The sequence below is a fragment of the Candoia aspera genome, chromosome 2 (genome assembly GCF_035149785.1).
Source record: "Candoia aspera isolate rCanAsp1 chromosome 2, rCanAsp1.hap2, whole genome shotgun sequence".
Taxonomy (NCBI): Eukaryota; Metazoa; Chordata; class Lepidosauria; order Squamata; family Boidae; genus Candoia; species Candoia aspera.
In genome coordinates, this window is record NC_086154.1 from 194641105 (window position 1) to 194655248 (window position 14144).

The following is a 14144-nucleotide window of genomic DNA, read 5'->3' on the forward strand; positions in this document are numbered from 1 at the left end:
TTAGTTGTGGTCTCTGTTCAGATGAATCATGCAAAAACCTAGACAACTTTAATGCAGACAGTCCTCTATTTATGCACTTTCAAGTTACGAACTTTTGCCAATATGAACAAACCTGTCCACAACTCCAACCTAGAAGGTCCCGGAAGCGGGGAGAAGGCAGGAAAGGGTTAGTTTACGGCACGCCACATACACACGCTTGGTTGGACTTACAAACAAAATGGACTTATGAACAGCCTCTTGGAACACAACCTGTTGGTACATACAGGACTGTCTGTGTAAGATTTTGTGCAGTCCTATTATTCTAATTAGGACACTATTACAGATAATGATGAAGCCTGCATCCCTTATTTCTTACACAAATATTAACAGTATTTGGCATAGCAGGCTGTACCTGTATCTAGAACAACACTTTGAAAACAGATTCACTTTTTAAAAAAAATAATCAAGCAGTATTTAAAAGAAATTGATTCCATTATGGGAGCTTGGAAAGCAGCATGACAAACCCCTTATAAGGGAAGCACATATTACAGGTTCATAGAAGTACACATTATAATTATTATTCATTCTATAAAATAATTATTGTCATAATTTTGAGTTACATTCTGCCCTTAAGGCTTGCCATGGAGTCTCCTAGATCTTGAAATCTTCCCTAAACAAAGGTTAAATCCACTATTTTTTGCTAACATAAATACCATGCATTAATACCACTGGTAACTTTATGTCATCTCCATTATTAGGACATAGGAGGAGAGCTGTGCTAATCTATGGTAGCCAAAAATCATAAGGTGAATGGTAGCCCCTTTTCCAGCTGTAGTTCACAATATTTTATGCATTTAAATAAAATTGGTAAGCTGGAAGAGGGGTTACCAGACTGCTGATTATTAAGGCAGGAATTCTTTCTATTCCCTTGAGAGACAAGTAAGCAATATTTAGTGATCTTTAGAAGAATAAAACTACGATTTTCATAATTCCCAGACACTATACTATGGAGCTACAAAGCCCCATATGTTCATAAGTGGCAGCTTAGCGCAGGCTGCACTAAAACAGCTTAGACTCAATCAACTCTGCCTACCTGTAGTAGTAGGTTTGTCTGTGCATTGTTTCGGTACATCTAAGCTGCGCAGTTCCTCTGTGCTTGCATATTTCATGACAGTGTTGATAGATGATAGAGTGCTAATGAGCTGAGAATTGAGAGAGCCTATTTGTGAGTGAGGCTCTCCAAAAGCATCTGCTAGTTCAGCATAATTTTCAGCAAGGAGCATCTGCTGTTCTTGAACAAGCTTTTGAACCCGTTCAATGTAATGGTCCAGGCCTGTCCTTATTTCAGGCAGAGGAAATGGACTATCAGTGTCAGTGTTCCCTGAACCATCCACAGAATCATCCCCAACACCAATGCTTCTTGTGCTGGATGGTGCTACAGAAACTGGGGGAGGACCACAGGCAATGTTTCTCATTTTTAATCCAACTAGATAGTTCTCATAAATACTGATCTGCCCTACTCCACAGTCTCTGGTCTTTGTTAGAGAAGATTTATCAAAGCTAGCGGTGGTAGAAAGCAGAGTTCCTATACCAATGGAACGAGTTTTAGCAGCAGTATTCACATCCTTGACCCTACCATCTCCAACAGCCACAGTCTTCAACTCCACAATCACAGTGTTTGTCTGCTTATCATAAGTGCTCAAGAAAGTATTGGTGCTGGAATCTGTCAAAGTAGTCATTTCCGTGTTGGTGAATCCATCAGCCTTTTCTAATACTGTATTGGTTCCCTGGTTAAATGTAGAAGGCATTGCCATGATTCCAGAATTGGCCTTGCACGCTGTCTCTGTGTTCGTACTGCAAGATGTGGTCTCTTTAGTTGGACAGAATGTCAGATCCAAAGAGTCTCCACGGCCAATTGACCACACTTCCTTGATTTGTAGTTCTGTCTTATGTAGGCTTAGGCTGTCTATCAATTCCTCTGTATTGACCCCAGTTTCACAGAAGCTAATTTCTGTGCCCACACATTTGTTGTGGGTCTCAATATAACTCCCAATACAACGATCACACATTTCATGCCTCTCTTTCACAATCCACCAATTCATGGGAACATCTGGCCCCACAGCTGAACTCTGCAACCTAGGCCTACACAATACACCAATGCTATTCATCTGATGACTGTTCCCTACACATGAATCAACAATATCCACGTGGTCTCCCACCATTTGGTCTTTTGTTTGTATTACTGCATCTACTGCTTTGCTGAAGACAAGGGGCTGTGCCATTAATGCCTTGTCTGATTTCTTCCTAGACCCAGCTGCTTGAAGCTCATGCTTTAATTTGATCATCTCCCTGTCATAAGTGGCTTCCCTCAACTGAACCTCCAGCCGGTAGATTTTCTCTTTAAGGGATTCAATAGTCTGATGCTGAAGTTCTATCTCTCTCTCAGCCTCAGTAGACAGACCAAGCATCTCTTCTGTCACTCCAGCAATAAAATCTTTAGTCTTCAGATCCGTTCCTACCGCTACATCCCTGCATGCCCTCAAAGCTCTGTTATATACCACAATATCATTCATACTTTCCTCTGCACCTACAGCTACTGACCTATTCTCTTTTGCTACGTTTGCTTGATTTCCTCGTACATTAAAGGGAATATCATAATTGCTGTCTTGGATTTTCTTCTCCAATGCTTGCACTTCAGCAGTCAACTGCCTGAACTCTTCTACCTGCTCTGAGCTATGCCCCACACTCCCTGTATCTTCTTCACAGTCTATGTAAAGCTCCCCACCTCCCTTGACTGATGACAGATGCTTCCACTGCTCTGCATTTCCTGCACTGTAAGATCTCTTTCTAAAAGTACCTGTGTCATTCTGATTGACCATTCTTTGGCTTTTGAGCTTTGCCATCATCTGTCTTTTCTCTTCCTGCAGTACTGAAATCTTAACCTGGAGCACAGGGATGGTTTTGACTTGCTCTTCCAGCTCCTTGAGATGTTTGAGAGCAATAGCCATTTGTTCCCTGATGTGCTGCAGGTGCACTGGGCTCACATTGGTCACAGGTGTTGATATTCCTGAACTCAAGGGGCTATGCCGAATAGAACTGCCCAGAGAAGATGCTAGATAAAGGTTACAGTCTCCATTGCCTTGATAGCCATTCTGAAATTGCTGGCACATCTGATTCTGGCTACTGGATCCTACAAAAGAAGGAAGTGAGCCAGTTGAGCCCAGGGCTCCAAAACTGGAAAGCCTTGGCCTCCGAGTTTCCCCAGGGATGGGCTGCATTGCAATTTTTTCCTGCTCCAATCTCCGACGTGTTTCCATGAGAGTTTTGGTAACTCGAAGGTTGTGTCTAGGCAGCTGTGGTGAAGGAGGAAGTAATGGTTTGCTTTCAGGGATAGTTAGGAAGCTTGGAGAAGCTTCAAATGCCAAGGATGGCCTTGTAGAAGTTGCCCCTGCTAATTGGCTTTGGGTTAAAAGCAGAGATGAATGTTTGTTTTCATCACTGTTGGATGAAGAAAGAGATTCATTTGATGTCCATCCACTGTACTGATTAGAAGTGATTTTGATAGTAGCAAAAGGTGGTGTCACTTTCCGCTTTTTCTGAATGTTCAGTTTTTTAATGGTATTTCCCTTCTGTATATCTTCAACATACTTGAGAAAGTCCAAATCAAGCTGGTAACCATAAGGTGTTTCCACAAAATAGGGATCTTTCTGAATTTTGTCATCCTCCCCATTTACAGCATTTTCGTTTTCTAAACGAAGAAAAAAAATTAAAGTTTAAAATCCTACCAGAAGTTAAAAATATAGGCATGCTATTCAAACATCAGAACCAGTACATCATACTCCTCTGGAGAATGCACTATGTCTTGAATCAGTTTTTAGCATAGACTCACATTTCATGTTAAGACTGTATCATCTAATTATAAGCTACAAAGTAAATGCACACATTTCAGACAGGGTTTGCATACAGCCATTTAAAAATACCACTGTTTATAATTAGTATCTGATAGTTCTGTATTGTTTTATAATGAAAGGTGAGATGACCCTGTGTTCTATGGTATTCTGTAAGTATAACACACAAAAAATTCTTCCTCAATTTATTAATGCTAAAACTGCCAACAGAGATGTTTAACACACTGTATTCAGATTTAAAAGCAAAACAATAGAAAGGAACACTGACTCCCTGTTTAGGGACACATTCGTTTATGATTGTTCATGCTACCTCTTTCATATTCCTATATTGTGCATGCTTGACGTACTAGGAACTATGCAAGCACACCATTTCCAAGACAGTCTAAAATATCTCAGCTGAAACAGAAACTGCCAGCTCAAATGTCAGGATAGGACAGCTTCCTGCCTTCACAGGAGACACATGTTTCAGCAAAGCATTTTAAATTAAACTACAATCCATCCACAGTGCTTCTTCAAAAAGAATATTTATGCCTACGCTTGCAGTATAAGCTGCTCCTCACCGCCCCCCACCCCCAGCCTAGACACACAATAAAAGCCTATAAGCACCGTTGCAGAATTTTCATTTAATTAATACTACCTTTCCGTTTCTGTTTTTTAGTCTGTACGTACTTCTGTCCAAAGTCTACCAGGCTTTGGAATATTTCCTGCAATCGCAGCTCCACACGTCACAGAAACTCTTTGCTTGCAATATCCCTGTCTCTCAACTTGCTCATTCTTCATCCCATAAAGGGAAAAAAGTTTTCAGCATGAGTATAAATAAACAGATTACAAACTTTCACAGGCTAAGCATTCACCAATGAATTTGTATTTTAGCTCAGCACTGGGGAAGGCCCCCTTCTCCCCCCATATTTTCTTTTTCCATTCCTTTTTGGTACACAGTAGTTTGTTAATGGAACAGCCACTTTAAAAATTCTCAGTCCTACTGTTTTCATTAATTTTTATTAAAAAATGGCAATGATATGGATGACCTATTTTGCTTTGTCCTGAAAACAGATGGTGCTCTAAAATTTTAAGCCAACTACACAAGCATTTCATTTAATAAATGTTACCTTACAGTTTCTCTGTATACAACTATCCAAGCCTTTAGCAAGTAGTTCAAAACTGTGCCATCCCTAGAGAACCAAATTTAAAAACAATGGAGTTGCATCCTATATTAATAAGTCCTAAAAAGAAAACCCTCATTTACGCACATAGCTGTTTCTTCTCCAGCTTGTATGTAGGAAAACATCTACAGGCAAAATTAAATTAAGTCAGTATAGTTAGTATCATAACCCATGTATTTTATAATAATGTATCTCTTCTGTGACATACCAAATCACCATCTGTCTGCAACCACATCTTTTGAGGAGCCACTGCTATAAGGTATGCACTACTGACTTGACCTACATCAAGGCTGTACACAAAAATCATGCCTGGTACTCAGAAACATGTTCAGGTAGAATAAGGATGTAGATGTTAGTCTCCTATCTTTTGTACACTGATGCTGGAAAAGAATCCGTGTATAGTAGAGCTGGACAACCTGTGCCCTAGGGACCACACATGATTTTGGCCCATTGTTAGAAATCTTCTGAGTCTTCTCTAATTGTTCCAAAATAGAAAGCATACAAAAACTATAGGGCAACCCATAAATTAGGCTTAGCACACTAAAAATACAAAGCCTTAAAATAGTTTTAGCATCTTCCCCCAAACATGGAAAATTTTGACTCTGCTGCAGTGTGTGATACAGTCTTGCCTAGTTTACCTCATGTTTCTGCATTGCAACTCACCCTCCTTTCAAGAGCATTAATACAAATGACAGTTATCTCATAAAGTAAGATTCACACTAAGTAATTTGTGCACTGTTGTAGCTGTGGCAGCCCCCTAGCTTTTGAAAAAATGGTAAGCTGCTTCAGACCTGATTTATGCTTGGATGGGAGACCAGCAACAGATCTTGGGGAAATAACACTAAACAGGAAAGTTAAAAAACAATCTGGCATGCCTTTTATGTACTTTAGCCAAGAAAACAGCCTGGTAGTGTCCATATAATCGCCAGGAGTCCAATTTACCATGAGGGAATCTTTCCCTTAATTTGATCATTAAGCTCAAATTCTCAAGAAATAGAAATTCTCAGCAGTAAGATATGAACTGACTACTCTTAAAAATACATAAAAAGCAAAAAAAAAAAAAAAAGATACTCAGATTCTTGAAAAGCTAGGGATGTGTGTTTCCTGTTATGACAATGGTGCTGTCAAAATTCCTACAGTAATAATATATTTTGAATTTCATATTTTGTTTTGCTTATTTTAAATGTCTCATATTTTGCTTTCTCTCATATTTTAATGAATTAATATTGGGGTGAACTATATTGTTTTTCTTACAAAAGTGCATAGAGTCATTTTTACTGAATCAAGAAATTCAAGTGCTAAAACTTTATTTCATTTGCGTATGTTAACATTATTCTTATGAATCCTCTCTTAATTCATTACAAATTTCATGGCTAGGCTAAATGGGTTAAAGGGTTTTGTTTTACTTGCATGGAAATTTTTTTATAAGTACATCCTGCTTACTCATTTCTCCCTTTCTCAAATAAAAAACATTTACTGGCAAAATTCAGATTGCTTACAAGCAAGCAACGTCACAAGCAAAGGAGCTTCTACGGACCTTTGCTGCATGACATGACAGAACTCAAGTCTAATATCATTCTTTGCAGGCATTAAATCTCCACAAAATTAGACTTTAGTTATACTTAATATTTGATTTAATAATCACTGGCAACTTCCTGGAAGTCTCTAAGCATTTTACTAGAAATAGTAATTGTTGAAAATGCTTCTCAAACATAATTAATAAACAACTTATTTGGCGTAAGAGCTATTCCTCATACGTGTACTTGTGGTATCTTGGTTGAGAGGTCACCAATAAAGATCAGGATTAGGAAGTGTGGCGGGGGGGTAGTGTGGAACAATAACAACAGACACTTACATATGTGAAAGCTACATGAATATGTCCATGAAATCATTAGGAACAGAATTCAGCTTGAAGGAAACTTTATCTACCTTACCTATTCAGAAGCAACACATTTAGTTCAATAGGAGTTATTCATAGGCAATTGGGTACAGGATTATGCCTTCCAGGGTTTCAGATTGCATTGTCTAGACCTCTGGATGGTATGGTGATGACCTAAATTTATGAATTTGGTTCCCTCCCAAGTCAATTTTTTTTTTACCTAGAAGATGGATTAGTCAAGTATGTATTTGTGAGAATTCAAAATCTGCTTACACTAAGTTTGATTAACAAGTCTAGAATATTTGTAGTGGAATAAGAACAAGAAGGGCATTTTCTAATACTATAGTAATTACTGTAAAGGTTTTAATAACCATATTGCATTTATTGTTATCCCCTACTAATGGCCATCTAGATGCTTTCCATATATGTACTAAATTTTCTTTTTTATATGGGGGTCATCTATTTATGGCTGGAGATTCTAACCAAGTTTTAGATCCTTTGATAGACAGTAATGCTGTTCAGCTAAATGCAATTCTGTACATGGAAAGTGCTACAAATGTGTATGTTGAAGTTTAATTTGGCAAATATATGGCAATTTTAAAATATTTACAGCAAGAATATACTTTGTTTTTCTTATTCACATCAGACCCTATTCCCAATTTGATTATTTTTTAGTATTTTGATACTTAGAATAGACAGACAGCGCAATATAGATCCTACTATAGTATCCGATCAAGTTCCAGGAACACCATCAATTATAAAAAAAAACCCTCATCCTATTTTTTTCAAGGTGACATTTAAAGACATCATTATTAAAGGATGTACTTCTTTTGAAACTGTTAAAACAATCCTTTGATTTTTTGAAAAATGAATAGACATTCTGCAAACTTAATAGAAGTTTGGGATGCTTTTAACCCTTATATTCATGGTGTTTTATTGCACATGTTTCATGGGGGAAAAAAAAAATAAAACTCTTAAGCCAGAAAAATTGAGAAAAAAACTCAAAGAACTTTTGAGTACAAAGGCAATATAGCCTGCACCAAAACAATATAAAACTTTTTATATATGCTATGTAAATTTAATTCCCTCTCAAAGCGAATATTTGTAGCTCAGGGTTGAACTGCGGAGTCCTTGGTGCTCTCTGAGCCTTGTTTTCTTGCAGAAGTTTCATTGCCAGACTAGGCAACATCTTCAGTGCGAAGAGGGAGTGGGCCTTGCTCTCAGTTTATATACAGCGGCTTGCCCTGCCCTAATTCCCTCTATACATTTTATACTGAATATTCATTGAATCAAGCAAAGGGAAAAACCTGGTAAATTACAATCCTCTTGATCAAAAGAGGAACAATGAATTAATATTATTTCTAATCAGGCACGCTCAGGATAAAGTATATAATGACTCTGGTCTAATAAATCAGCATTTTAAAAAATAAATATATATACTTGACTTTATAATACTGAGACAAAAGGCTACTGAGGAAGAAATCAGTAATTTTTAAAGTAATATTACTTGACAAAGATTATACATGAACTGTTTTCTAGCTCCACCTTTATATCCTTGGGAAATAATAAATAATATTAATTCTATGGAGACAGGAAAAGCTCTCAGTCCTGATGCTATCTTATGATGTAAAAATGTTTTTCTAACTTCCTTTAATGAGGTTTACATAAGCTGGAGTTGAACACACATTCTTATTACATACTGATGAGAATTACGAATTTCTATACCACAAAATACTGATACAGTACAACTGTTTGGTAAATTATCAGGTTATTTAATTAACTGGAATAAACCTCATCTATTTCCTATAGGCGCCAATGTTTTTACATATTGAAATACATAAAAACTGGAGCTCTATTTACTGTTTAAATTATTTTAAATATCTTGGAATCATTAGTCCAAGAATTGTTATTCTAAGAAAAAAATATTTTGTAGATGTACATATACTGAACTGTTTTATTAATTTATTTACAGTGTTTGCATCTGACCTCAACCTGCAGACTCTGGGCCTCATACAACAGAGCAAAACATTAATAAAAAAGAAATAAAGACACAATCCATGTAAGAGGGCTGCCATTGGACAATCCACTTGGGTTAAAAGCCAAGTAGAATAAGTTTGTTTTGAGGAGGAAGGGGCTGTCTAAATCCCCAGGGGAAAGTAATTCCACTGCATGGGGCTACAACAGAAAAGACCACCCATGGTCCACATCCTTCTGACCTCATGGGGCGCATTCTTACCACATGGGCAGATTCAGTCTAGGCAACTTGGGGTCTGATGTAACCTGGCGATAGGGTTTTGTAGCTGAAGAGTAGCACCTTGAAGTGCATCTGTAAGCCTGAAAACTAGTGCATTAATACCAACATAAATAGATGGTTAAAAATCCTAGTTAAAATTCCTAGTGAGTTGAAAAGATAAATGTTGGAAAAAATTAGGATTACTTCATTAGCGATATATGTATTTACAGGAATTGTTTGCTAAGACTGTTAAGGTATTTCAAACAGATTGATAAATTATTAAGCAGGGCTTTATGGGAAGTACAAATCCAAGTATTTTCTTTCTCCAAATTACAACGTTCCTGACTTTCCACTTTATACAAGAGAATATATGTAGTTCAGCATTAAACTACTATTGACTACTGCAATGCGCTCTACATGGGGCTACCCTTGAAGAGTATCTGGAAGCTTCAGCTGGTCCAAAATGCAGCCGCGCGGGCTATTTGTGGTGCCCCTAGAAGGGCGCATATAACACCTTTGCTACATGAGGGTGGGTACCAGTTTGCTTCCGGGTCCAATTCAAGGTGTTGGTTATCACCTTTAAAGCCCTACATGGCATGGGGCCAGGCTACCTGAGGGACCGCCTCTTCCCCATTACATCTACCCGCCCCACCCGATCTTGCAGAGAGGGCATGCTGAGGACCCCATTGGTAAGAGAATTCCATCTGGTGGGGTCCAGGAGGTGGGCCTTCTCTGCAGCAGCACCCGCCCTTTGGAACATCTTACCCCTGGAGGTGAGGCAAGCCCCATCGCTCCTGGCCTTTCAGAGAAACTTGAAGACCTGGCTCTGCCAGCTGGCCTGGGGCGGGGAGGAGTCATGCCTGGGGTTGGCTAGTGCCTTGAAGCACCCTTTCTACATGAAGATTGAATGAAATATAGCCATCTAAACTTTATTTTTATCTATATTATTAATAATTTGTAATTTTATAATGTATTTTATATATTTATTGTTTTATTGAGGATTTTGTTGTAAACCGCCCAGAGTCCCTCCAGTGGGAGGAGATGGGCGGTGACAAATTTGATAAATAAATAAACAAACTGTGGAGTCCTTGATGTTCTCTGAGCTTGGTTGTTTGCTTGCAGATGTTTCATTTACCTGACTAGGTAATATCAGATCAGATGTTACCTAGTCAGGTAATGAAATGTCTGCAAGCAAACAACCAAGTTCAGAGAGCACCAAGGACTCCACATTTCCACTTTATTATGGGATATACTTTTAGCATCTATTTCTCTGTGGAATCCAAAGTCCCTATTGAGTTCCACGACTGACAGTGGACCTGAACCTGGGTCTCCCCAGTGCCACGTCAACACCATAACAACTACAACACACTGGCCTTTGGTATGCTTGTGACTCCCTCAACCTGAGAAGTCGGGGGATATAGTCACAGAAAAAAACTCTTTCAACATCCAGCATGACCTTATGGAATCTCTCCCCTAGAAAATTTGGATGGCCTCTCCCAGGCACCATTGCAGAAAGAGATAAAAGGCTATCCTCTGTTGCCAGGTTTTGGGAGCATAAATGAGTACAATATGGTAGCCTGGGAATTGCTTAATTTTATTTATTTATTTATTTTATTCAACAAATTTCGCCACCACCCATCTCCCCTCAAGAGAGGGACTCTGGGCGGTTTACAATAAAGCTAAAAAATTAAAATACAATAAGACCATAAATAATACATAAAATATAAATACAAGATATGAGTATAAAATAGCATCCAGATGGCAGTTAAATGTTCTAATTCAATTCATATATATATGAGGACCACTTTAAGGTGCCAGCCATCCCCAAGAACAACTACTCCCCTTCCCGCCCCAAGCAAGATGGCAGAGCCAGGTCTTCAACTTTTTCTGGAAGGTCAGGAGAGAAGGGGCTTGCCTCACCTCTGGGGGAAGAATGTTCCAAAGGGCAGGAGCCACTGCAGAGAAGGCCCGCTTCCTGGGCCCTGCCAGATGGCATTCTCTTGTAGACGGGGTCCATAACATGCCCTCTCTGCATGACCAGGTGGGATGGGTCAATGTAATGGGGATGAGACAGTCCCTTAGGTAACCTGGACCCATGCCATGTAGGGCTTTAAAAGTAATAACCAACACCTTGAATTGGACCCAGAAGCAAACTGGTACTCAATGCAGCTCTTGCAGCAAAGGTGTTGTGTGTGCTGACCTTGGGACACCTGAAATTGCCCACGTGGCTGCATTCTGGACCAGCTGTAGCTTCCGTATACTCTTCAAGGGTAGCCCCATGTAGAGTGCCTTGCAATAGTTTATATGGGAGATGACTTGGGCATGACTGTTTGGAGGGCCTCCCGATCCAGGAACGGGCATAATTGGCACACAACACAAAGTTGAGCAAAGGCCCTCCAGGCCACGATTGCCACCTGCTCTTATGTTGATACTGTGTTTTATATTTTATGTTGATAGTTTGTACGTTTTAATGCTGGTTTTATATTGATTGCTGTGAACTGTCCAGTGTCTATGAATGGTGCACCATACAAACCATGCAATTAAATAAAAACATACTTTAATTACACAATTTGGTCCAGATGTTTTAGCAGTATCTAAAAGTCTTGAATTGCTATCAGCATTACAATATGCTTTCAGCTATCCTAAATCTACAATCTTAAAATCTAATTGTTGTAAAGACAATTAAAGAGGGATTTTTAAAAGATGGATATTACATTTTTACAGGAGCTTTGAAATAAAGAATTGAAATCCCCCATATTAAGAAATCAATGGTCTTAAAGAGCTTTAGATTAGATCATTTCAACAAAAGATTTTGGGTTTGTTGAACAACTGAGAGAATATTTATAAAGGGTGGGTTGTCAAATTCATCAAGCCAGAAGTATAAAATGATAAACAGGATGCTTACATATAGGCTTGCCTCCATTATTGTCATGTTTTGGTTTAATATTTATAAGTTTGCTGATATGGCTTTGAGCAGAGTAACATGGTTTAAAGATGTGAATACAATTTTGAATTACATACAAAAAATTTGGAAGTTACCATTTATATAAAGAACTATGAATCTTCTGGGCATAGAGCAAAAGATGACTTTGGAATCTGACTGTTTTTCAGCAATTATGGCTATATCGGGTGTTGCTAAGAGAATTATTTTGAGAAATCAGAAAAGTAGTAATATTTCTGATATTAAGGGTTGGATTCAAGAGATAAGTAACTTACTTGTTGTTGAGAAGGCATTTTTATCTACTAATCAAAAATGACACAGTATTTCTTCTTTGGCATAGATTTTATGATATTTTGTAATGTTAGAGAATATATTTTTTTAATGTTGATTTAGAAACTTTTGATATTTGATGAGTATGTGATGTATAGATAGTCTCTTCCCCCACCCTTTTTGCTAAGTTAGTTTTTTCATTGTTTTTCATATATTTCTCTTTCTTTTTTTCTTTGTATTTCTTTCTGTAAAATTTAAGATAAAGTTAAAAGAAAAAAAGATGACTCTTTCATGATGAAAAGACAGTGCCAACACAGAGTTATGGTTCTGTACACACTTTTTGCTTTTAAAATAGCTCTTTATTAAGGCAATGAAATTTATTTATTTATTTATTTATTTACTATCCCACTTTTATTATTTTCATAGATAACTCAAGGCAGCGAGTATACCTAATACTCCTTCCTCTTCCTATTTTCCCCACAACAACAACCCTTGAGGTGAGTTGGGCTGAGAGCGCGCGACTGGCCCAAGGTCACCCAGCCGGCTTTCATGCCTAAGGCAGGACTAGAACTCACAGACTCCTGGTTTCTAGCCCATTGCCTTAACCTCTAAACCAGACTGAATGGTCAACATTATTCCATATGTGCAAAGTTTAATGCTGTGCTTAAAAATGGAGGTTTTTCTAAGTATTATAATATGTTTGAGTTTTGTGTTCTGTTCATTTTCTTCTACCCTTTTTCCATGCTGAAGCATTAAATGAAAAAGATCACACATTAAGACAATATAGGTGTTCATGTTGCTAGTAAAAGGGGGGGTACAACTTTAGAAAAAGCTATGTTTTAAAGCAAATGTTGTTTTGTTCTAAAATTTTTCATGAAGAGAGGAGCAAAAAGATTGAAGAGTGGTCAAAAGACCTGAGAAACTGACTGAGATACAATTGTATAAACATAACCATTAATCTCAGACGGAATTAACAGAAAGACAAACCTACAAAGTTTTCAAAATTCTGTATTAGTAAAGATATGAGATCTGCCAATCCAATACCATTTTACAGCTTGTCTGCCTGCATAGTACTCAGGCTTGTCCAACATCAGTTCTCCCCAAAAATCTGCTTTAATATGCATGTATATTAATTATACAGATTGATTCACAAGTGAAAATGCCTTACCCAAACAACCACACAAAGCATTCCAACATATTATTGGTAGATACCCACATAATAAACATGGTTCCTTCAGTGCTCAAAAAGTTCATTCAAGCATTTCCTCAAGAAAACGAATAAACTAATAGTAGAGCCGTGGCAGTTGAATGTTGTTTCATGAAACCACAAGAACAACTACATCATAAAACCCTGATATACTCAAGTCACCTCTAAAGATATTGTGGCTGGAATCCCATCCTTCAATTTTGCATTAAGAAAATATGTCTAAAAGTGGAAGAAATGATACAAGGTAAAAGCACATATAAACGGAACAGAAAGAGCACACATTTAATTATATAAATCAAACGATCAGCAATTTATAAAGAGAATTACCTATTTTCCAGACAAAGGCCAAATACCAAAAAAACTTACCTCAAATAGGAAGAAGGTGAAGACAATTAATTCAATTTATTCCTCTATCCTTAAATAAATCAGTTAAACTTGACTTTTAAAGAAAAAAAACAAACGCTAAAGTATTTTAAAAGGTGTAAACTTCAATACTTGGGAGTGAAAACATTTTTATCATATGACTGCATTCCAGCCTTCAAAAACACAAACTTTTTATATCTT

At 37.7% G+C, this 14144-nt stretch overlaps 1 protein-coding gene across 2 annotated transcripts in view; it reads right to left on the bottom strand.

Moving 5' to 3' along the window:
- The window catches only part of KANK1 (KN motif and ankyrin repeat domains 1), a 128017-nt gene that overhangs the window by 17959 nt on the left and 95914 nt on the right, over window positions 1-14144 (bottom strand). For both annotated transcript variants that reach the window (XM_063295102.1, XM_063295103.1), the window contains exon 3: window positions 1073-3727. In XM_063295102.1, coding sequence (XP_063151172.1) covers window positions 1073-3727 — 2655 coding nt within the window. The remainder of the gene's footprint in view (window positions 1-1072; window positions 3728-14144) is intronic.